The sequence below is a fragment of the Podarcis erhardii genome (genome assembly GCF_964252035.2).
Source record: "Podarcis erhardii genome assembly, chromosome: 5".
Classification (NCBI taxonomy): domain Eukaryota; kingdom Metazoa; phylum Chordata; class Lepidosauria; order Squamata; family Lacertidae; genus Podarcis; species Podarcis erhardii.
Window position 1 is genome coordinate 95,351,565 of NC_138509.1, and position 26,034 is coordinate 95,377,598.

At 42.3% G+C, this 26,034-nt stretch overlaps 2 protein-coding genes and 1 long non-coding RNA gene across 3 annotated transcripts in view; 1 reads left to right on the plus strand and 2 right to left on the minus strand.

Annotated features, from left to right (window-relative positions):
* Positions 1 to 21,983, minus strand: part of LOC309342748 (cytochrome P450 2J5-like) — a gene marked incomplete at its 3' end in the record, with an annotated part of 35,409 nt that extends 13,426 nt beyond the window's left edge. Inside the window, exon 1 of the mRNA XM_081863575.1 lies at positions 21,715 to 21,983. Within this exon, the coding sequence (XP_081719701.1) occupies positions 21,715 to 21,882 (168 nt within the window). The 5' untranslated portion in view covers positions 21,883 to 21,983. The remainder of the gene's footprint in view (positions 1 to 21,714) is intronic.
* The window catches only part of LOC309342399, a 157,119-nt gene that overhangs the window by 66,769 nt on the left and 64,316 nt on the right, over positions 1 to 26,034 (plus strand). The window lies entirely within an intron of this gene.
* Positions 23,283 to 26,034, minus strand: part of LOC309342208 (cytochrome P450 2J2-like) — a 45,340-nt gene continuing 42,588 nt past the window's right edge. Inside the window, exon 9 of the mRNA XM_081862602.1 lies at positions 23,283 to 23,505. Coding sequence (XP_081718728.1) covers positions 23,312 to 23,505 — 194 coding nt within the window. The 3' untranslated portion in view covers positions 23,283 to 23,311. The remainder of the gene's footprint in view (positions 23,506 to 26,034) is intronic.

Here is a 26,034-nt window from a genome sequence, read left to right on the forward strand (position 1 = left end):
TCCCCCTCCCAGCAACTTCCCTCAGCTCCTCTCTCTGATTTCTCACCACATATTATTCTCTGCATGTTATAAAATTATATATATCCTTACATTATCTATCTACCATGTTATCAACTAATAAATTTGTGTATGTTTATTCAAAAGCTGCCAAGGAGTCCGATTCATTTTGTTGTCTTTTTAGATAAATTGTAAAAAGCTCCCATTCTTCCTTAAAGTCACAGTTGTCCTTGTCCCGCAGTTTGTATGTTTGTATTTAGCCAAAAATTGATGCATAGCTCATCAATTTTTCTTGCCACTGTTCTTTCATTGGGATTTCCTCATTCTTCCACCAGAGAGTATATTTCAAGGCAGCCCAAGTGTTGCAAGAAGTGGTTGTGGGAATCTTTAAACCCCTGAAATCTTGTTGCATAGTTCTTCTGTCTTTTTGGAGACATGCATTTAAGTGGGCTAGATCAGACAAGGAGCAATTAGAAGCAGGGCATGTGGCAACTGAGAACACCCACTGATAACATCACCACACATGCCCTTCTTACCTCTCAGCTCATGTGTAAGTTCCTTATGCAGCCACATTTTCACCTGGCACTTAAATACAGTGGTACCTTGGGTTACCTCGGGACCCAGAAGTACCTGCAAACTGCATGTCCACTCCTTCGGAGGGAACGTAATTCTATCAAGAGCAGGCAACCTCCCATCCATCTGATTTAGGGAACCACCCACTTACAGAGTCTCAGCCTTATCTGGATTGAACTCTCATCCATTACCAAGGCAAGACACCAGTCCAGCACATCCACTGCTACAGCTTCAGATGTAAAGGAGCTGTGCATCATCAGCATATTGCTGACAATGTATTCCAAAACTCCAGATGAACCCACTCAGTGGTGTTGTGTCGATATTAAATAAAGCAGGGGATAAAATCAAACCCTAAGGAACCCCCACATTAAAGTCTCCATGGGCTCAAACAGCACTCTCCAAGCATAACCCTCTGGAAGTGACCATTGAAGTAGGACTGGGACTATCATAAATCAGTGCAACCCATCCCTAATTCGGACAGCCGCTCCCAAAGGATACCATGGTCAATGGCATTAATAGATGCTGAGAGGTTAAGCAAAATTAATATGGGCACATTACCCCTGTCTCTCTCCTGACAGAGGTTATCATAAAGGTAAAGGGACCCCTGACTATTAGGTACAGTTGTGACCGACTCTGGTGTTGCGGCACTCATCTCGCTTTATTGGCCGAGGGAGCCGGCGTACAGCTTCTGGGTCATGTGGCCAGCATGATGAAGCCGCTTCTGGTGAACCAGAGCAGCGCACGGAAACACCATTTACCTTCCTGCCGAAGCGGTACCTATTTATCAACTTGCACTTTGATGTGCTTTTGAACTGCTAGGTTGGCAGGAGCAGGGACCGAGCAATGGGAGCTCACCCCGTCGCAGGGATTCAAACTACTGACCTTCTGATCATAGAATCATAGAATCATAGAGTTGGAAGAGACCACAAGGGCCATCGAGTCCAACCCCCTGCCAAGCAGGAAACACCATCAGAGCACTCCTGACATATGGTTGTCAAGCCTCTGCTTAAAGACCTCCAAAGAAGGAGACTCCACCACACTCCTTGGCAGCAAATTCCACTGTCGAACAGCTCTTACTGTCAGGAAGTTCTTCCTAATGTTTAGGTGGAATCTTCTTTCTTGTAGTTTGGAACCATTGCTCCGTGTCCGCTTCTCTGGAGCAGCAGAAAACAACCTTTCTCCCTCCTCTATGTGACATCCTTTTATATATTTGAACATGGCTATCATATCACCCCTTAACCTCCTCTTCTCCAGGCTAAACATGCCCAGCTCTCTTAGCCGTTCCTCATAAGGCATCATTTCCAGGCCTTTGACCATTTTGGTTGCCCTCCTCTGGACCCGTTCCACTTTGTCAGTGTCCTTCTTGAACTGTGGTGCCCAGAACAGGACACAGTACTCCAGGTGAGGTCTGACCAGAGCAGAATACAGTGGCATTATTACTTCCCTTGATCTAGATGCTATACTCCTATTGATGCAGCCCAGAATTGCATTGGCTTTTTTAGCTGCTGCGTCACACTGTTGGCTCATGTCAAGTTTGTGGTCAACCAAGACTCCTAGATCCTTTTCACATGTACTGCTCTCAAGCCAGGTGTCACCCATCTTGTATTTGTGCCTCTCATTTTTTTTGCCCAAGTGCAATACTTTACATTTCTCCCTGTTAAAATTCATCTTGTTTGTTTTGGCCCAGTTCTCTAATCTGTCAAGGTCGTTTTGAAGTGTGATCCTGTCCTCTGGGGTGTTAGCCACGCCTCCAAGTTTGGTGTCATCTGCAAATTTGATCAGGATGCCCTTGAGTCCATCATCCAAGTCGTTGATAAAGATGTTGAATAAGACCGGGCCCAAGACAGAACCCTGTGGCACCTCACTAGTGACTCTTCTCCAGGAAGAAGAGGAACCATTGATGAGCACCCTTTGGGTTCGGTCAGTCAGCCAGTTACAAATTCACTGAGTGGTAGCATAGTCAAGTCCGCATTTTACCAGCTTCTTTACAAGAATATCATGGGGCACCTTGTCAAATGCTTTGCTGAAATCAAGGTAGGCTACATCCACTGCGTTCCCTTCATCTACCATGGTTGTAATTCTGTCAAAAAACGAGATCAGGTTAGTCTGACATGACTTATTTTTCAGAAATCCATGCTGACTATTGGTGATCACAGCATTCCTTTCTAGGTGCTCACAGACTGTTTGCTTAATGATCTGCTCCAGAATCTTCCCTGGTATTGATGTAGACTGACTGGGCGGTAATTATTTGGGTCCTCTCTTTTCCCCTTTTTGAAAATAGGGACAACATTTGCCCTCCTCCAGTCTGCCGGGACTTCGCCTGTTCTCCAGGAATTCTCAAAGATGACTGCCAGTGGTTCTGAGATCCCATCTGCCAGTTCTTTTAATACTCTTGGATGCAGTTCATCTGGCCCTGGAGACTTGAATACATCTAAACTAGCCAAGTATTCTTGTACTATCTCCTTAGTTATTCTGGGCTGTGTTTCCTCTGCTGAATCATTTGCTCCAAATTCTTCAGGTCGGGCATTGTTTTCTTTATCGGAGAAGACTGAGGCAAAGAAGGCATTGAGGAGTTCAGCCCTTTCTGTGTCCCCTGTTTGCATTTCACCAGCTTCTCCTCTGAGTGACCCCACTGTTTCTTTGTTCTTCCTTTTACTACGAACATACCCATAGAATCCTTTTTTGTTGCTTTTAACCTCTCTAGCAAGCCTGAGTTCATTCTGTGCTTTAGCTTTTCTGACTTTGTGTCTACACGTGCTGGCTATTTGTTTGAATTCCTCTTTGGTGGTTTCCCCCCTTTTCCATTTTTTTGTACACATCCTTTTTTAATCTTAACTCAGTTAAAAGTTCTTTAGATAGCCACCCTGGCTTCTTTAGGCACCTTCCATGTTTCTGTCTCATTGGTATTGCCTGATGTTGTGCTTTTACTATCTCCCTCTTAACAAACTCCCAGCCATCATGAACTCCCTTTCCTTTTAGTATTACTGTCCATGGGATCTCACCCAGCACTTCCCTAAGTTTTATGAAGTCGGCTTTCTTAAAGTCAATAATTTGAGTCCTAGTATGCTTGGCTGCTCCTTTCCGCTGTATAGTAAACTTCAGAAGAGCATGATCACTCGCGCCTAATGATCCTTCCACTTCTACCCCACTAACCAGGTCATCAACATTGGTTAGGACCAGATCTAAAATGGCTGTTCCTCTTGTTGCTTCTCCCACTTTCTGGACAACGAAGTTGTCTGCAAGGCCAGTGAGGAATCTGTTTGACCTTATGCTCTTGGCTGAGTTTGACATCCAGCAAATATCCGGGTAATTGAAGTCCCCCATTACTACTATCTCCCTTCCTTTTGCATGCTTGGCCATCTGTTCCAGGAAGGCATCATCTATGTCCTCCGTTTGGCTTGGGGATCTATAGTAAACTCCCACAATGAGGTCCCTGTTATTCTTCTCTCCCTTAATTTTGACCCAAATGCTCTCAAATGAGATAGGTTTTAGGTTATGCTATGCTTCTAATAGGTTGTGTTATATTCTGGATTATGTATGTTTTAATAGATTATGTCTGAATAGGATGAGAGTGTTGGAGATACGTGCAAATGTGTATGTGAATCCGGTCTTGGGTGTTTGATTTTCGTTGTTGTGTATACTGTGTATATACGGACAATGACAATAAATTTATCTAATCTAATCTAATCTAATCTAATCTAATCTAATCTAATCTTTGGCTTTGAGGTTCTAAATCTTGGATCTCTTCACAGGTATACACATCCCTGACATATAACGCCACTCCTCCTCCTTTCTTGTCTGGTCTGTTTCTCTGAAATAGATTGTATCCCTCCATTATTACATTCCAGTCGTGGGACTTATCCCACCAGGTTTCAGTGATGCCTATTATGTCATATTTAGTTTGCTGTACCAAGAGCTCAAGCTCATCTTGTTTATTACCCATGCTTTGCGCATTAGTGTGCAGACATTGAAGTCCATTAATCATTCCCCCGTGTCTCTTATTTAAGGATTTTTTCCTCCCACCACTAGGTCTGCGTGCTGTTTGCTCCATTTGGTCTATGACATTTGGATGATCATCTTCATCAACTGATAGACTCCTACCTTCAGGAGCACTGTCTCCCTCCCTCACATTAGCCGGTTTAAAGCCCTGCTGATGAGGTTTCTGAGATTTTTGGCAGAAACATTCCTCCCAACCGTTGTGATGTGCAGCCCATCGCTTGCCAGAAGTCCATCTTCAAGAAACTGCAGTCCGTGATTTAAGAATCCAAACCGTTCCTGTTTACACCATTTGCGAAGCTAGCTGTTCACTTCCACTATTTTTCTCTCTCTCCCTGGGCCACGTCATTCAACTGGGAGGACAGATGAGATGACAATTTGTGCATTTAATTGCTTCAATTTCCTGCCCAGAGCCTCATAGTCTCTTTTTATCTTCTGGAGGCTATTGCTTGCAGTGTCATTGGTTCCCACATGAACCAGCAAGTCCTAGGCTCTGTGGTTTAACCCACAGCGCCACCCGTGTCCCGAGGTTATCATACTGGATAACTAAATCTGTTTCTGTGCCAAAACTGGGCCTGAAACAACACTGATTGAAATTATATAGAAAATTGGTTTGTTTTTTCAGTAGAGCCCGGATCTTATCCACAACCATCTGCTCAAGAATCTTGCCCAATTATTTAAAAAGAAGAAGAAGAACCTTGCCCAAGAAAGGGAGGGTTTGTTATAGCCAGTGGCAGAGCTTCATGCTCCGACACCGGGGAGCGGAGAGCAGGCGGGGGTGGGGCTGGTGCGCGTCCTGGGGGCATGGTGCCCAGCGCAGGCAGGGGGCAGCCAGGATGGCACCCCACTGGGATCGCGCTGCTGGGGGCAGTGCACTCCCCCCGCACTCCTCTTCCTCCGCCAGTGCTTATAGCCCTTATAATTCTTTATATATTACATAATATGGATTATTTTGTTTTATGGGAGACATTTTGTCTCAAATACATATATAGAATATCACATTGTATATACAAATATAAAGGCATTCCATATGTAAAAAAAGAACAAAACTCATTCAAAATATATATAAAGGAAATTGCAGCCAAGATAAAGTATACATAAAGTTTTCTTTTCTTTTCTTTTCTTTTCTTTTCTTTTCTTTTCTTTTCTTTTCTTTTCTTTTCTTTTCTTTTCTTTTCTTTTCTTTTCTTTTCTTTTCTTTTCTTTTCTTTATCCCTGAATAATGTATATGTGTTTGTCCCACAAGATTATTGGAGACATTAAATACAGGGCTAATCATACAGCCAATCAATTTGGTATTATATGTAAAAATGATTACTGGTGATGTAAACAAGCCAGATAAGATTTGTTATGATGATAAAATTGAAACAATTAATTGAACTTATTATGTGTACATTTAAAGTTGCTATAGTAGGCAGAGTAGGGACAAAGGTGGCACTGTAGTCTAAAACACTGAGACTCTTGCTGATCGAAGGTCAGCAGTTCGAATCCACACAATGGGGTAATCTCCCATTGCTTTGCCCCAGCTCCTGCCAACCTTGCAGTTTGAAAGCATACCAGCACAAGTAGATTATATAGGTACCACTGTGGCTGGAAGGTAAACGGCATTTCTGTGCGTTCTGGCTTCCATCATGGTGTCCCATTGTGCCAGAAGCGGTTTAGTCATGCTGGCCACATGACCAAGAAAACTGTCTGTGAAGAAATGTTGGCTCCCTCGGCCTGAAAGCGGAGATGAGTGCCACACCCCATAGTTGAATTCAACTGGACTTAACTGTCCAGGTGTCCTTTACCTTTTACCTTTACCTTTAGCATGCAGAATATCTGTAGAACAAACTGCAGTTTTGATGAACAGAGGAACAAATATTTAACTAACAATTTCCATTAAGACAAATGACAAATGAAGACTGAATGTCACACTTCCATTTTCCAGGAGGTTTTAACAACACAACACATTACTCCTCAATCGCTCTAAAAATAAAATAATCTGCACTTCTATTAAACCAGCTTCTTACTCAACTAGTGGAGGTACCTTCAGGAAAACGTCTTGTGAAAGTATTCTCCCAATCTGCCACAGGCCTCCAATGGTAGGAAGTGGGAAGGGTCCAGGAGGGTAGCAGCTGTGTGTCCAAAGCTGTCTCAGGAAGTGCAGAACCAGAAAAGACACCAGCACAAAAATCAAAATTTGCAAAATCCCAGCCATTCTCCTGTTGTTATCTTTTCTCTGCCAATTTATTTTGCTAGTACAGCTGCATGCACTGGAACGTAGTTTCCCCAATAGAATGTTGCTTCCCTTCTCTGTTCATTCACCAACAGCCTTTTATATAGCCCACACTGAAGATGGGTGTGACAAGTTTTTTTGCACGAAACAGAATTTAATTTAACCTTTTACAGGTTGTTACAGGGATAGTGACATCGCTTGTCACAACTCGGGCACGGGGGGAGCCAATGCAGTGGTGTTGAGGGGGACACCCCCAGTAACACTTTGGCCCTCCCTGCACACAAACAATGCACCTTCCACTCAGCAAGTTCCCTAGCCACTGTTACAAAACCTGCTTGTGCATTTCGCATACCTAACATGTATTTATCACCGAAAAGTTAATTTGGCAGATTGCCCCAGGGATTTTTACTGGGGGAAAACGGCATGCTACATATAGGATTGGATGCCTGTCCCAACCTCATTACTGAGGCCGCTTGTCTCTTCTGTTCTGCAGCTTTGTTTTGCACCCCCGTTTTCACCTTCATGTCCCCTGCCCATGCCTTGTCCTTTTGTGCACCACCAACCCTGCACTCAATCCACTCCCACAGTGGAGCTGCTCCACTGGAATGGATAGCCCTGCAGACTGTCCCACCAGCATATTCTGTGAACCGCCCTGAGATCTTATGATGAAGGGTGGTATAGAAATCTAATTAATAATAAGAATTAGAATAATATTGAAGCATCACCTGTGTTTCATGGCAATGGCTTTCAACCAACACGTCATATTTTATAGCCCTTTAGCCAGTGTATCTTGTGGATATACAGTGGTACCTTGGTTCTCAAGCGCCTTGGCACTCAGATAACTTGGAAGCCAAACACTGCAAACCTGGAAGTGTTCCGGTTTGCGAACTTTTTTTGGAAGCTGAACGTGCTCCGTTTTGAGTGCCACACTTCCGTTTTGAGTGTTCTGCTGAGTTCTGTCTGTTTTTGCTATTTATTTTGCGTTTTTGTTTTTGCGGCTCTTTTTCATTTTGTTTTTGTGACTGAGTGGAACCCAGTTCAGTTACTGATTGATTGATTGATTGATTGATTGTGTGACTGCAGTACATTGTTTATTGCTTTCATTTTATGGATCAGTGGTCTCGTTAGATAGTAAAATTCATGTTAAATTGCCGTTTTAGGGGTTGTTTTTAAAAGTCTGGAATGGATTAATCCATTTTGCATTACTTTCTATGGGAAAGCGTGCTTTGGTTTTGGAACGCTTTGGTTTTGGAATGGACTTCCGGAACGGATTAAGTTCAAGAACCAAGATACCACTGTACCATGTGGATGAATCCTCAGCCATGAAAGCTCACTAGGTGGCTTTAGGCCAGTCACCATCCCTCAGCATAAGCTATTTCACAAGACTGTTGTGAGTAGGATGGAGGAGAAATTCGATTCAAGTTTAGAAATAATTACTTTAATTTGAATATAATACATCTCAATGAAGTGAAGAAGACTGTGACCTGTGTGCCTGTTTTGGTCTGCTGTCAGGAGCAACTGCTGATGAAGTGATTGCTCTCTAACACAGTGAAACAGACTTGTGAGGTGGTGTGTTGCTCAATAAGAGATTGAGTGTTGGGCGGGGGGAGCTCATTTAATTATTATTAGTAATAATACAGTGGTACCTCAGTTTACATACGCTTCAGGTTACATACACTTCAGGTTACAGACTACGCTAACCCAGAAATATTACCTCGGGTGAAGAGCTTTGCTTCAGGATGAGAACAGAAATTGTGCTCCGGCAGCACAGCAGCAGCAGGAGGCCCCATTAGCTTAAGTGGTGCTTCAGGTTAAGAACAGTTTCAGGTTAAGTACGGACCTCCGGAACGAATTAAGTACTGAACCTGAGGTACCACTGTAATAATAATAATATTATAATACCTTTATTGTCATTGTACAACCTGTGTACAATGACAATAAAGGTATATTATTATTATTATTATTATTATTATTATTATCCCCTCCTCAGGTTCTTTATCTACAAACTGGATTTTGTCCGGAGAGCCTTTCAGAGGACTGTAACGTGAGGGCATATGTCCATCCTTCCCATGAGGAAAGAAAACAAACTTTTTGAAGTCAAACTAAACAAGCCTATCCATTAGCACTAGGATAGGTAATTTCAGGAGAAAACTGTACTCTTTTTTTTTTTTTAAGAACAAAGCAAAAGCCCACATTACCACATTAGCTTTTAAGAAATAAATCTTAAGTGCTTCTTTTGAAGTTTCTGTATAAAAGCATAAACTTAGTAAACCTTTAGGACTTCCGGGTTAGCACCATTGGCAATGGCGGAATTCTTCTGATCCAGAGGAACCCGCTCCATGAAAATCGGGTCTTGCCGCCGCGGCGAAGGCGGAGACCCCTTAAAAATCCCAGGCGGAGGAAGCCTGGGAATGTGGGATTCGGCTGACACCAGGAGCGCCCCCCTACACGTAAGGAAGCCCCTTTTGGGGGGGTCCGAAGTCACGTGGGGGTGAGGCGAGGTGTCTTGAACCGACTGCTATTTTTATGGAGTGAAGCCGCACAGCCGTTTCCGGAGAGCGCTGACTTTTTCCTGTGGACAATTGGACTCTAAAACAAGTACCTGTGAGTAGAACGGAAAACTGGGCTAAGAAACATTTTAATTTGGCACTCAAGTGGGAAGGCTCTAAACAGGAAGTCCGCCTTCCGTTTTTGTAAATAGTCCGAAGCAAAAATTGTGCAAGCTAAAGTCTGAAAAGCTGTTCACAAGGATCTAAAATCCCTCCTGTTTTAACCATCTAAACCCCTCTTTGAAGCAGGAGTAAAGAGGGGGAATTTTGACTATTTACACTCAGGAGAGAGAGTAAAGAAAGATAAATTTCCACCGTCTCAAACCTGGGAATGGGGTGTCAGAGACAGAGACTTTTGGCAAAGTTCATTGATCGTAATAGAAACATCTTTTGACAGACAGCTAAAGAAGAGATACAAATTATCTTCAATGTTGCCCTTTGCATTTAAAAGGAACTAAAAATTCGAAAAGTGAAAGTAACTTTCTTTTGTTGGATTTGCTTTTAAGATGGATACAAATAGAAACTGCCTCCTCTAGAGGGAGTTTGTTAAATTGTTGCTGGAGTCGATCTGGGGTTTTACCAGCTGTGGTGATTAGGATCCTGGGAACAGACTCTGACCTTGAACAAAAATGTGTCTGGAAGAAACTTTGATGCTAGCTTTTTGCAAGACGAGTGCCCTGTTGGAACAGTTCATGAGAAGATGGATTTGATGACTGTTGCAGTTGAAAATTTTGGACAAACAGTGAATATTTATACAGGAATTATTCAGGAGCCAACACAAGAACCTGATTTGATGGAGCAAGTGCAAATGCAGAAGACAGGGGAGGAAGTTGTTGTTGAACTTCAAGCAATACAAATGGAGAAGCCTGAGGTCCTACAGGAGCATAAGCCGTTGTTGTTGAAGGTTGAACCTGGAGCGGGCCAGGGGGAATCTGGAGTTGTGGGGGCCCTTAAGTTTGGAGGGTCCTTGAAGCATGTCTTTAAATACCCTCGGGACTATGCTGTTGACTGTGGGGAATGGAACTATCTGGAATGGGCCGATTTGCTGAGGAGAGATGGAGTAATTTTCGAGTTGGAACATCCCCGAGATCTACTCTTCAATGAGAAAGGAAAGAAACTAAGAAAGAGATCAACAAAAGATAAGGTAAAGTGCAAGTATAAACAAGAAGATCTGCAGAAGGGACATGGAAGAGACTTAAGATTACCAGGTTGATGGACCAGAAGAAAAGGACAATAAGGACTGACATAACCCGAGACCAGGAAAAAGAGACGCTGGATGAAGATTGGAAGAAAATTTTTAAAGTTTTATTTAGGAAATTAGTGTAAAATTAACAAATATTAGGAAAAACGTTGGAAGGAAACTATTTGGCTTTAGTAGAAATAATATAAGGAGTTATGTACAAACAAGTATTAAGTCTTAAGCTTTAAGGTATTTTATGGTAAGATAAGGTTAAAATAAATTAAGGCAAATTGAATGACAGAATATAGCAGAGAAAGATGGAAGGACTTACTGAGTTAATAGGTTAGATTTTTAAGATAAATTATTTAATTGAAAATTGAGTGTTATTAGGTGAAAATGCAAAGTTATAATATATTAAGATGAATTATCAAGATAAAAGAAAAAATGGAAAGGATTTGCTGAAATAACTAATTGAACTAGAATACAAAAAAGGGAGGTGTGAGGAGGTCAGGGAAACAAGTAAATGAAAGTCAAGATATGGAAAGGATGACGTGTTTTTTTAAAAAATCGTTTTTATTTTATTTTTATTTCTTTTTGTGTGTATTTTGTACTTTTTGCTGATTTCTTTTTTTCTCTTTTATATTTTTGTAACCTTTTCGAAACTTCAATAAATATTATTTTTTTAAAAAAAACAACTTAGTAAACCTTTATATCATTTAAAGAATTTAAATATTTTGTGATTTGAACAATAATAATTTTATTTACATATTTAGCACTTGATAAATAACCATGCCTACTTATCATACAACAAAAGGTAGAGGAGATAATTGTTTCTCCCTGGTGAATGATTAAAGTTTCTGGTATTTAGTTCCAGGGAAAAGTTTTTTCTAAGCAAGAAATAATGGGCAGGAAGGAGGTTAGTTACCCAAGGAGAAGGTTAAATGTTCAGGCTTCTGTTTAATTCAAATGCCTTCAACTGATGACAGTGAGAATTTTGGTCTTTGAATACTGATGAAACCAATGAGGGAAAAGATGGAACAACTTATTCACTGAGATCCACATTGTAGATAAAACAGATATGTACTCTATTGCAGGGACTAATTTAAAATATATATGGTGTGAATAAGTCATTCTATTGCAGGGACTACTAATAACCTCTCTGGGTGTATCAGTTACAAACTGAGCAAGAGATGCTGCAACACTGGAATATTATCAAAACATACATTTTAATATCACATCACCCAGACACACTTGCTAAATAGAGTAAAATAAGAAGAGCCCCGCTGGATTAGACCAAGCAAATGTCTAGGAGGGACCACTAGAGGTGCATCAGAAGATGGCTGACAATAACATTTCTCTGACCCACACGAGGTAAATTGGAGGCTGTGATGGAAGTAAATAGCCTCCCTAACCCCCCCCCCCAGGATTGTGGTGGGGGACTGCCCTTGCCTGCTGTGCCCTATACCACCCCTGAATTTGTGGGGATGGGGGCACTAGGCACAATGCCCTCCTGTGGGATTTCGGCGCTCCTGGACGCCGTCTCTGATCCGCGCCACTAGCTGCAAGAACTTCAAAAGAAACAATTTGGATGAAGCGAATGCACATGTTTCAAGGAAGAAGGGGGAGTAAAGGCTGCTAACAGAAGAGATCTCTGATAAAACAAGACGAGTCAGAGGAACAAGTATAAATCATGAGAAGATACGCCAAGACTCGGTATGGCAAAGGGACTGATGGGGGAGGGGGAAAAACTTTCCTTTCTTTCCCTTATGTGATTAAACAAGAATCCCCCCCCCCCCACAAGTCAGAAATGTCATTTTAAGGACTTAAGCTGTGGATTTAAGGCTGTGTGGAGATAAACTTTCAAACCAAAGCATGTTTTAAGAAGAGCGTGGAATGTATAAAGGCTTTGGAATGACGCAGTTAAAAATTCCGTCGCCATATTGGGAAGTTCTGTCGGAAGACTTAAGTCTGAGAGGAGAAATAGAAAAATAGAGCTGTTTTTATATTGTGGGTGAAACTCCTCAGTGGGACTTAAGAACGACAGTTCTGTAATTAATGATGGAAAGAGCGCTGTTATCTATGAAGGCGATGATATATGGAAACCATCTTGATTTGAGGATTGGAAGAACGGAAAAATTCACACAGGATTATTATTGGTGTTTATCGGCTTAAGGAGTCTATCAGAAGAGATCATAAAGAAAAAAGAGAAAATATATGAACAAGATGTGATGTGGAAACAGCAAGATAAGACTGGATAGAATTATGAACTTTGTTTGGACTGATTTGGACATTAACGCAGTGGCAAGAAGATGATCAGAATCCCCCTTCAGATCTTGAAATATGGGTTCCCTCAACAAAATTTAAAATTCAGCTTTGTAATTCGGAATCTATGTGATGTGATTTGATTTGATTTGATTTGATTTGATTGGCCGGTTAATAAAAAATATTATTTATTTATTTATTTTTTTAAAAAAAGATGTCTAGGGCAAGCCCACAAGAAGACCATGAGCACAAGTGCACTCTTGGGATAAGTAAGCTTATGTATTCTCCATCCAGGGGCGGGGGTTGGGGGGTCTACATCCTCCAGGTAAGTCTTTGGATGTAAGTTTAAAATTGAGCATCTCTTTCTGCTCATCTAAGACTCTCTGGATAAATTCCTGGCTTCCTGAGCTAGATAAATTACAAGTAGTGTCAGTGGTGAAGGAAGGATAACTGGCACCTGGGGCAGGGTGTCGGGGGCGGGGCAAATCGCCTGCCAGCACAAGCGCGTGCACCGCTATGTATCGCGCATGTATGCACGCTGTATGTATGGTGGTGGGGTCCTCTGCTTGCAGCTGCAGTGTCATCATCATCAGAGGGATCCTTCCCTCGTTACTGCAGCGGAGGCAGGATGTTAAGGTATGCCGTACGGCACTTGAGCAGTGCTGTGCATGCGCCACTGGGTGGTTTGCCAGTGGCGCCTCTCGAGCGCTGTATGGACGGTAGAGGAGGATGCAGGCATGAGTGGAGGATCTTCCGCATGCATCGGCAGCAGCGCAATGGCAGTGGCTTGTGCCACCACGCCCAGAAGCGATGGGGCGAGCCGCCCGCGGGGTGCCTTTTTATCACCCCTCCTCCGAGATGGCACCTGGGGCAGACCACCCCATTGCCCCCTTCCTCCGCCACTTAGTAGTGTAAGATGTTTCAGTTTGGAACAGAGATTAAACCTTACATTAATAATTACACCAAGAATATCCTTTAAAACACATAAGGCGCCCTTTTGAACCCTTGGCCATTCAATCATATTTGCCATCAAATTTATGAAAACATTTGTTTTTTCATTATTTTCAATGCATGCGCATGTGGGTTTTGTAATCCACTTTACTAGTTAACAATAATCTCTGGGAAGTGCTGTTGAGGGGGCACTGAATGCAAATATTATCAGCAACCCACAAAATCCTGATGGTGGCCCTAAATCCTTGCAGGGAATGTAATGACTCTATGAATAAACCATGTTCACATACAAAACAGATACTTAGTTTCTCCATCTGAAGTAGATAGAAATCAGTGAAATCCTGTGGTTCACGTAGCAGATGATGTTCTTTATGCTTCTTTATCTCCTCCTTTGCAAATAAAAGCACAAACTCCCTAGAGGACAGCGCCTTCTTGTGTGGCCCAGGAAGATGCTTCATGACTCAAGGGAATATTTCATAGAGCTTCAAGGGAAGTAAAAACAAAAACCAGTAATTACCATGAAAAAGCCCAGTAACATGTTCCATGACCCAACTTCTTTTGGACGCCTATTTGGTATCATGGTTGAGATCAGCCTTTCCTAACCTGCTGGCATCCCGGTATCTTGGAGCTCAGTGAGTGAAGCATCTGTTTCTGATTCCCATATCCATTAGTTTATTCTAGTAGAAGCTGTAAATGAAAATTTGACAGCTGAACAAATCACTCTCTCCCATATTACTGGTTCTATAGTATTTGTGGGAACATGGCTCTCCCAAAACATGCAAATTATATTTATTAATAACATATAAAAGCAATTAATTATCTCTACAGGATTCCCATTGCCTTTGGGCAGTACCATCAGCAACCCAGCATATCTTCATGGATGTCTAGTGAACATACGGAGAACCTAATCCATTTACTCTGGATTAATTCAGGATTATGATAATATGGAAGATATCACAGCTTCTCTCCCCTCCAGCAATCTTCCACATCCAAGGGAAGAGAGTAAAGCTTGTAATTTTATGGGCTTGGAAGAGAACATCTTTGTTTGAGACTCTGTGCTGTCATATGATGCCCTAAATCTTCCTGACACAGTGTATGTGGAAGGTGTTGAGGTGCTGCTTCTGGTCGGTGTTCTGTTCTGTCAGTGCTCTGTTATATCCCTAAGAAGACTATCATCCTCCTCCATCTGATATAAACAGAAATTTTACCTGCTCCCATTGTATAGGATTGCAGCCTTTTTACTAAAGTCGTACATTTTTCATAGTATTACAAAACTGCCTGTGTATTTATAAACACACATCCCAATGAATCATGTAGTGTGCTGAAAAAAACTATGCTGAGTTGGAGGACTCTGAAATGGGATTATTTATTGATTAGCTTCCTGGTTCATGTAGTAACAAACAAGGCTTATACAGTCATACCTCATGTTGCTTCCGCTTCATGTTGCGTCTTTTTGCGTTATGTCCTGCGGCAACCTGGAAGTACCGGAACGGGTTACTTCCAGGTTCCGCCGATCACGCATGTGCAGAAGACCAAATCACGCTGAGCGCATGCGCAGACACAGCACTTCGAATTGCGGGCATTTCACGTTACGGATAGGCCTCTAGAACAGATCCCGTCTGTAACACGAGGTACCACTGTATTCTGCTTTTTACACACACACACACACACACACACACACACACAAACACACATATGAGAAAATAACAGGGTTTGTGGTAAGACAGTACTCAGAATGAGTGAAAGTGCTAGACTTATATGCAGACCAATCACGCTACTTGAAATAGTGAAATACGCCTATTTTGCATAAGAAAACTCTGCAATGGGGTGTGTCACTGCTAGTGGGCTGCGAAACTGGCTGGGTATCCTTCACTTCCTGGTATTGATTAATACCCACATATTTTCAAACTATTTCTTCTTATTTAATGCATTTTTGTAGGTTATTTTCACAAACGAATGCACTTATTGGCACAAATGTAGATGCATTTATGTACAAAAATTATCTATAGTCTGATAGGGCCATGAGAAGGGAGAGATTGGAAAGAGCCCTGTTCTGTTTGTCTCTTGTCCGCACATTTCTTCCTTCTTCATTAGGACGGGCTTTTGAGCTGTGCCAGAGTATCTGCTGGAAGGAGAAGTGGGAAGACTTGCTTTGATGGTTTAGCAGCACCTGGGGTATATTTCACCACACAAAGAGTGGTCTTGCAAACAGCAGGACTGCATCCAGAGCAACCTGTGCTCTTTGTTTTGTTCCACCTACTTTGATGGCATAATAGGTGCTATCAGCTAGCTGTGCAGTACATTTTAGATGGGAATGCCTGAACACTAACTAGTAGAAAGTGTGGAGCCAACTGATGCTAACTGCTTGAGTAATGCTGATGCAGTAATATTTTGAAACAGACAAATTCATCAGCATGCATCAGACTCGAGGGATCCTCTCCTCCCCCGGTAGCATCAAGGATCAAAGAAAGTTTGTATTTATGGTTTCATTCAATAATAGTGGAGCAAGGCAGGAATCCAGTACTTCTCTCCATGGTGATGTTGCTCACTCTGAGGCCCTCCCCTCCCTTCCCCAGCAACACCCTGTGGCTCTACAGCATGGGTAGGCAAACTAAGACCCGGGGGCAGGATGTGGCCCAACCGCCTTCTCAGCCTGGCCCACGGATGGTCCAAGAATCAGTGTGTTTTTACATGAGTAGAATGTGTGCTTTTATTTAAAATGCATCTCTGGGTTATTTGTGGCGCATAGAAATTTGTTTATTTTTTTCTTCCACAATATAGTCCGGCCCCCCACTAGGTCTGAGGGACAGTGGACCGGCCCCCTGCTGAAAAAGTTTGAGGACCCCTGCTCTACAGGAAGCCTCAGCAGTCAAATGTCTTTGAGTCCTTTGCTCTTGATTTCTGAGGGACCTGCGTGTACGTGGGGAGGGTGCTAGTTCTATGCGTATGTATTCGCGTGTGTGTGTGTTTTCCAAAGTTTAGCAAATCCATCCAAATTATTTAAATCTTAATGCAATTTTTAATAAAGGTTTGCTGCTCCTCTTACAAACATATGCCCATTGCTTCCTAATGTTGCTCCTTCATTCTTCTTCTTTAATCATCTTCTCATCCTTCTATTAATTTTAATCCATTTTCATGGCTAGCCTTTGTTGTTTACTTGCAATTCCCAAAGATGTAAATATCTATTTCACATGTGCAGCCCTTCCAGCACTCTGTTTCCAGACCTGGAGTGTAAAAGGTAAAGGGACCCCTGACCATTAGGTCCACTCGTGACAGACTCTGGGGTTGCGGCACTCATCTTGGTTTATTGGCTAAGGGAGCCAACAGCTTCCGGGTCATGTGGCCAGCATGACTAAGCCGCTTCTGGCGAACCAGAGCAGAGCACAGAAATTCCGTATACCTTCCTGTCAGAGTAGTACCTATTTATCTACTTGCAGTGAGGTGTAGTGGTTAAGAGCGGTAGTCTCGTAATCTGGGGAACCGGGTTCGCGTCTCCGCTCCTCCACATGCAGCTGCTGGGTGACCTTGGGCTAGTCACACTTCTCTGAAGTCTCTCAGCCCCACTCACCTCACAGAGTGTTTGTTGTGGGGGAGGAAGGGAAAGGAGAATGTTAGCCGCTTTGAGACTCCTTCGGGTAGTGATAAAGTGGGATATCAAATCCAAACTCTTCTTCTTCTTCTTCTTTGACGTGCTTTCGAACTGCTAGTTTGGCAGGAGCAGGGAGCTCACCCCGTTGCGGGGATTCGAACCGCCGACCTTCTGATCGGCAAGTCCTAGGCTCTGTGGTTTAACCCACAGCACCACCCACGTCCCTTGACCTGGAGTGTAGAGATAATTTATTGTCAACCTCCTTTGTCCATTCATATTCCACTCCTTCGAAAACATTCCTTCCATTGTACAAGAACTTGCTGGGCTATAAATAACTCCCTGACAAGATGACTTCCACTTACTCCTTCATTCAAATTCTGGGAATTATTTTCCTTCATCCACAGTTAAAAAACAAAGTCACAAAAACAAAACTCCTGCCAGATGCAATTAGCAGTCCTTCTTCTTGCCAAATTTCTCTCTCCTCCACTCCTGGTCCAGTCCAAAAACGATTAAATTAGCATCCATTAACCTTGGTTGAGAGGGGAGGTTATACAAAAACAATGTAAAGCCCTTTGTTGAGCATAAATCATTGGCTCCCCTTTCTTTCCCCAGTATCAGACAGAATAGCATCACAATGCACGCGATTCTTTCATTTTGCAGGGGAGGTGAAGAAAGAAAAGATCATTTGGGAATCACATAATTGCAAACATTGCGTGGCCTCCCCCTTCTGTTCCGACTGCTGCAAGGATTTTTGTGCTAGTTAAAAAAAATCATTCAAACGCCTTCATAGCTCGAACGCAGTCTTTTCAGCAGCTGTTTTGGAGAGGTTCGGGGGCAACGGATACTCCAAAATAGATCCTGGGTACAGCCAGGAAGTCAAAGGGTCCCACTGCAACCTAAACGTGCTCCCAACGGGTCTGCCTGGTTCCATTAGGAGCCAGGTGGCCCCGAAGGTCGAGCCACAGTCGCTGGGCTCAAACGTGCTCCTACAGCAGACAAATTTCCTGCAGTTCAACCAAACAAATTATGGATTAGTTTTTATTTATTGGAAATAATTTGACTGGTGCACTGGGGGGGGGGGGGAGTCTTCTCCGGAATTAGCTGCTGTCCTGCATGAAAACAAGCTGTTTGAAGAAACCAAGGTAAATAATATAAGACTGCCATCGGAATCAAGGGTGGGGGGAAAGGGCTGCAAAGCTGGAGCACTGAAAGAGTTTGTTGTTTTGGTTTTTTGGTTTTTAACTGATTTAAGGGACTTTTAGCACCACATCTACAACATTAAGAATATGTTAATAAAGATGAGGAGATAAAAGAAGCCATGATTAAGTGAGCCATTGACTTTGGATACAATATTGAATTAGAAGTGTGGCATGAATTATGGAATGTAAATATGAAGTTTACGGCGTGTATGGCATTGCAGGAAAACATTTGGAAAATGATATAGATGGCATCTCACGCTGGTAAAATTGGCAAAGATGTAAAGAATGAAAAATAGGAAGTGTTGGAAATGTGGAGAGGCGGAGGGAGACCTCTACCACATGTGGTGGACCTGCGGCAAAGTGAAGGGCTTCTGGAAATCTATCTATAATGAACTTTAAAAAAAAAAATAAGTACACCTTTCTAAAAAAAACCCGAAGCCTTTCTATTGGGATTGACAGGGAGGGAAATTAAAAAGAAGGATAAAAAGCCAGTGTGGTGTAGTGGTTAAGAGCGGTAGTCTCATCATCTGGGGAACCGGGTTCGCGTCTCCGCTCCTCCACATGCAGCTGCTGGGTGACCTTGGGCCAATCACACTTCTTTGAAGGCTCTCAGCTCCACTCACCTCACAGAGTGTTTGTTGTGGGGGAGGAAGGGAAAGGAGAATGTTAGCCGCTTTGAGACTCCTTAAAGGGAGTGAAAGGCGGGATATCAAATCCAAACTCTTCTTCTTCTTCTTCTTCTTCTGTACGCCACGACAGCAGCAAGAACTATGTTGGCCCAGAACTGGAAAACTGATGTAATACCTACTATTATGGAATGGCAGGTTAAAATGATGAATTATGCAGAACTGGCCAGATTGTCGGGAAAAATACGAGACCAGGATGAAAAGAAGTTTCGTGAAAGTTGGAGTAAATATTTGGTGTATATAAGAGATAATCGTATGGAAAATAATTGTTCACAGCTGAAAATGCTGGCAGCATTAATATGAAATCAGCAGTGTGATTAATTTTGAGTGATGTAAAAATGGAGGACTGATCAAAATGATCATAGTAAAATATGCAGGAATGAATGATAAACAGAATAAACCTTGGAAGAAGAAGGAGGGAAATCACTGGATATCTAACGGTATGTAAAATGTTTATTTTGAGATATATAATTGAAAAATTAATAAAAATTATTGTAAAAAACGACAAGGTTTGAATGCAATGAAAAGGGAATTATAAAGGCTTTGTTGTGTTAGCTTAAAGGTAAAGGTAAAGGTTTGAATGCAATGAAAAGGGAATTAGAAAGGCTTTGTTGTGTTAGCTTAAAGGTAAAGGTAAAGGGACCCCTGTCCATTAGGTCCAATCGTAACCGACTCTGGGGTTGCAGCACTCATCTCACTTTATTGGCCGAGGGAGACGGCGTACAGCTTCCGGGTCATTCGAACCACCGACTGTCTGATCGGCAAGTCCTAGGCTCTGTGGTTTAACCCACAGCGCCACCCGTGTCCCTGTTGTGTTAGCTTATCAGTGTTTATTTCTTTGTCGTACTCATCTGTACTGCTTAACCTTGTTAAAATTCTTTTTTTGTTTGTTTGTTTTTGTTTTTAAAAAAGCTCAGTGTTTCTCCATTCCTGCTTTCCTTGAGCTGTTGTTTGGAACCAGTCACCTCAGTGCCCCCACCTCCATTTTACTCGTTGAAAGAAAGGATAGGGGGAGGGATGACAGCTTTAAACTTCTCCCTCTTCCTTAGCTGCCTCCTGTGAGACTGATAAAGGATGTGAAGTCATCAAATATCCCATAGTGTCTCCACACAATCTATGTCACTCCTTCAACATGGAGTGTTGCCTTCAACATGAAGTTCCAGGGTCAATGTGGAGATTTAGAAGAAATATTTTATTAACAAGCAACCACCCATAAATGTACAGTACCCATCAACTGAACCAAACTGAACTGAATCAATCAACTTAACCTTCTTCAACTGAACAAGTTGACAGTTTTGTTCTTAGCCTTCAATGCCCCAGAGATGCATATACCAACATGGAGTATGTGTTGAAAGGGGAACTGCAGAAGAGGGAGAGAGGACAACCTGAGGGAATAGGAATGATCTGTGTGTAAGGGAGAGAAAAGTAAGGAGAGGGTGGAGGAAAAAAGGGACTGAGAGTAAAAAGGGGGGATGCAAAGGAAGTTGCCCAAAAGGAGGGAGTAGGAGGCATGGGGAAAGGGATGAAGATGAAAGCAGAGGCAAAAGAACAGGAGGAGATGGGGTGAAGGTGAAAACGGATGCAAAGCAGAGCTGCAGAAAATAAGAGAGAAGTGGCTTCAGAAATGGAGCTGCAAAGGTGAAAAGAGACCTCAGTAGCTGCATGGGATGAGATGGGAAGGGAAGGGGAAATTCTAGGGGGTTCATGTGTCAAGAGTAGCCAAGGGGTTGCTGAGTGAAGGAAGTAGAGGTGCTGCCCCTAATATTTTCCTATTTTATTATGTGTTGCAGTGGGGAATAGCACCGAGTTTATAAGGATTAGGATGTGCTGTAGCCCCTGGTACAGCTTCTTTATTGAGTTCTTTCACTCCTTCTGGCAGCTGGAATAACAACAACAACAACAACAACAACAACAACAACAACAACAATTTATTATTTATACCCCAGCCACTCTGGGCGGCTTTCAACAAAATATTAAAATACAATAGTCTGTTCAACATTATAAGCTTCCCTCAACAGGGCTGCCTTCAGACGTCTTCTAAAAGTCTGGTAGCTGTTTTTCTCTTTGACATCTGGTGGGAGGGCGTTCCACATGGTGGGTGCCATTACCGAGAAGGCCCTCTGCCTGGTTCCCTGTAACTTGGCTTCTCACAGCGAGGGAACTGCCAGAAGGCCCTCAGCACTGGACCTCGGTGTCCAGGCAGAATGATGGTGGTGGAGAAGCTCCATCAGGTATACTGGAAACTGAATGCCCTCAGCAGGCTGGTCAGGAAGATGAACATTTCAATGTTTCCCAGCTGTATTCCCAAACACTCTTGCAATGGAACATTGGGGGATTTTTAATTAAATTCAGTTTCAGTAAATGTAGGGTTTTCATCACATTTTATTCTGTACTTGGTTGTGGCCATGACATTTACTGTTTTAACCCTTACTATTGTTTAAGCTGAAATATCATAGTTGTTAAGGGAAATAGATAAAACAATTGTTCATATTAGACTGAGTTAGAAATAAGTACCTTAATGAAAGTATCATCACGAAGCTTCACCCCAATCTGCCACATGCCTCCAATGAGAGGAAGCTGGAGAGGTCCAGGAGGATAGTGCCTATTTGACCAGAGCTGTTTCAGGAAAAGCAGAATCAGAAGAACCACCAGCAGAACAATAAAAAATGCCCCTATTTCCATCCTTCTCTTGCTTTCTCTTTCTCCTGGATACTTTTTAGGATTCCTGGTTAAGTTCAACACTCTTTCTCTAAGGAGATCTTGCTTTCCTCAGAGAAATCAACATTTCTCTCTCTTTATATACTCTCTTATTAAAAAGGAGTAAGTGTTCTGACACCATGTCCAAGTAGCCTTGGAATGTGATCCCAAGTCATGTGCTACAGTCGAAAATTATAATCATTTTTCATGTGTCACTCAGATGATTGGAAGTCTGATTAATATGAATTGCAATTAGAATTTTGGCCAGTGTAAGACTGATTTGTGCCAGAAACATTGGGAAAATATGTACCATACATTCATGAAATAAATTGCATATGGAAAAGGCCTGGTGCAAATGCCCATGTGAAGCCCTCAGCCAGGACCTCATGGCAATAGCCCTTAAGATAGCTATTAATGATAAATTAACACATGCTATTAAGGTAAGACGGGGAATATACAGGAGACATGGAAGGTGTTTGTAGAATTTGTGCAGCTAAAACAGAAAGGGGTCAAACTATCACAAGAGGTGTTGAAATTTTGGGAGGTTGGATAGTTACAATGGAATGGTCTCGGGGGTTGAGTGCACATTTTTATTCTTATTTATTTATTATCACTTTGTCAAAAAAAATTAATGTAGCAGCTGCTGCCCAAGAAAGAGAAAGAGAATTATTATTATTATTATTATTGCTATTACTGTTATTAAGTCAGTAGTACAAATGAGAAAAGCTTACTAGCAGCACTTCACATAGATGGAGGTAGCTTTTCCAAGGCCTTTACTTCTGAGTGTTTGGCTGATATATCTAGCTATGCTATCAAAACCTTCATTGATCCCTGGCAAAGGGACTTCTGACCATAACACATATGCTTGACTCATGCCCTTTCTGGTTCATTAAGTTCAAGTGAGGACCAATACAACATTTCTGCAGCATTAAACTATGGAATTTGCTCCCAGAAGATGTAGTGATTCTAATCAACTTGGATGGCTCAGAAAGAGAATCAGATAGGTTCATGGAGGGTAAAGCTATCAGTGGGTACAAATCACAATGGCTATGTTCTGCCTACACTGTGGCTATGGATATCACTTTCTGGAAATTGTAAGTGAGGAGAGTGCTGTTGCGTTCAGTTTCCTGTTTGGAGGCTTCCCACAGATATGTGGAGGACTAGACAGGTCCTATCTTGCCTGGTCCAGCAGAGTTCCTCTGATGCCTTCGTACTTTTATTAAGAAACAGCAAAAATAAATGTGCAAGCAACTGACACCTTCACATGGCCAACAGCATGCTGCCATCCGGTTTGAATATTATGAGATGGGTTTTACAATAAAAGGGGGAAAGCGTCTGCTTTAAGCAATGACAGAAGTTTGAGTAAAGTAGGACTAGAGGGACACTGAGAGGAAAATGGTGCTTTTAAACAAAATCAGAGCTTTGCATTGCCACGGGGAATAGCACAGAGTTTATAAGGATGGGGATGTGTTGTAGTCCCTAGTAAAGGCTCTTGATTGAGTTCTTTCACTCCTTCTGGCAGCTGGAAGCTGAATGTTCTCAGCAGGCTGGTCAAGAAGATGAAGATTTCGATCTTTGCCAGCTGCATTCCCAAACAAATGCGAGCCCCTGAAGAGGAGACATGGGAAAGTCAGCAACTGAGTAATAATTTACATTTCACTGTCAATTACTTCGCAGCTATAAAACATGCTATACTGTATAATACTTTGGAGAACTAGACATAGGAAAGTGAAATAATGAAGAAGAAGAAGAAGAAGAAGAAGAAGAAGAAGAAGAAGAAGAAGAAGAAGAAGAAGAAGAAGAATTTGTTATTTATACCCCGCTCATCTGGCTGGGTTTCCCCAGCCACACTGGGCAGCTTCCAACCGAATATTAAAAACATGATATAGCATTAAACATTAAAAACCTCCCCAAAAAGGGCTTCCTTCAGATGTCTCCTAAAAGTATTATAGTTGCTTATTTCCTTGACATCTGCTGGGAGGGCGTTCCACAGGGCAGGCACCACTGCCGAGAAGGCCCTCTGTCTGGTTCCCTGTCTGGTTCCCTGTAACCTCACATCTTGCAGTGTGGGAACCTCCAGAAGGCCCTCGGTACTGGACTTCAGTGTCCGGGCTGAACGATGGGGGTGGGGAAGCAAATGTGTGGGCTTTTACTATGGTAGGGGAAGAGGGAAGTTTTGGAAGGAACCCACAAGGGCCTATTTTAAAGCATATGTTTCCATGCTTTCCTTTCCTACATGTTTGTAATATTAAATCTTTCTTGAGGTTCTCTCACCAAAAAGTACTTGCCCCAAACCTGGATCTTGGCAGCCAAGGAATTCTCCTTTCTATACACCTATTTTTGCCTTGACACCAACAAGAACATGTTAAACAATACTGCATAACCGTTTAAAGATGAACCAATCCTTTTTTAAATTTATAACATTCCCGTCAACGATTGAATAGGCATAATTCTTCGTATTCAAAAGTCAACAGGAGCATTTAAGTTAGCAGTGAGGATGTCTGCTGAATACTTGCAGGCAAGGCGCAGACAACTGCTGTTGATATGCAGTGTCCCGTGCACAGCGGAATGATGAGGAATACGTGCACATACTCTAAGTTGCTTTATTTACCTTTCAAAGCTGGTAGATTACAGAAAAACATCTTGCCTCTGCCGGAGCAGAGAAAAGCATCCTCTCTCCTCTAAAGCACGGAGAGAACAACACACACTGAACGGCAAAGAACAGTGAAAAACAGGAAACCAGTGTACGTCACATCCAGTCTCCTTTCCCGTGGGAAAACCCAACAGTACTCTGACTGTGGAATGTAAACATTGTCTTGTGACAAGCATTTCGCTGCACAGTGAAGAGAGCAGAAACCAACATCCTCCCCCTTTCTGTGAACATCACTGGGCAGCGTGTTCGTACAATATCAGTACAAACCCAACTTCTGCACATAGGTACAGTGTTGATCCCTTGATACAATCTTGGACAATACATCAGCAGGAATTTCATTACCTGGCATATAGGACACCGTTACGAGTCCCTTCTGAATACGTTCCCTAGCATGTTGCAACTTCAATTGCAAGTGCTTCGTGCTTTGCTTACAACCTTCAGAATTCAGCAAAGCCAAACATGCTTTGTTGTCCTGGTAAACCTGGATTGGACATTTGACAGGAATTTTCATGTCTTTGCACAATTGTAACAACCATTCACAATCCTTAAGTGAATAAGACAGTGCATTCAGTTCAGCTTCACAAGTACTTAAGCTAACTGTTGTTTGCTTCTTGCATGACCAATCAAATAGACCCTGATTGTACATATAGCAAACTCCAGATGTACTTTTCCTGTCTGTAGTGTCACTTCCAAAACTTGCATCTGCAAATATTTCAAGACCACCAGATTTCTGATTGTTAAATCTCAGTCTGTAATGCATAGTGCCTTTCAAATACCGCGCTATGCGTTTCAGAGCTTTCCAATCCTTAACAGTAGGATTGTTGACTTGTCTGCTTAGCAAATTACAGCTAACAGCAATGTCTGGTCTTGAACATCTGGCAATGAAGTTTAGCTTGCCTAGCACACTTCTGTACAGTGTAGTGTCAGAAAATGCTTCTTCAGTGTCATCTACCTGATAACCTGTTATCATCGGTGTGTCTACAGGGTTAGCATCCATCAGGTTTAGTTTGCTTAACACATCAGCAATTTTCCGTGACTGGTGTACTAGAATGTTACCATCTTGATCTCTCTCTATTTCCAGAGATAGGTAGTTGTTTACCTCACCAAGATCTTTCATGTCAAAGTGCTCTTTCAGTCGAGCTAGGGCGTTATTGTACATTGTGACATCTTTCCAAAAGAATAAAAGATCATCAACATAAAACAAGCAATACAGTTTCTTCTGCCCCTCCTCTTTGACAAATACACATGGATCAGCTTTCCCTTGCTTAAAACCTAGAGAAAACAATACTTCAGTGAGTTTTGTGTGCCAACACCGTGCACTTTGTTTGAGACCATAAAGGGATTTCTTCAGAGCACAAACAAATCCCTGTTTTACCTGTACGCCATCAGGTGGAAGCATATAAAGAGATTCATCTAGAGATCCGTACAGAAAAGCTGTATTCACATCGTGGTGACTAATGTGTAGGTTCTCCTCTGCAGCTAGC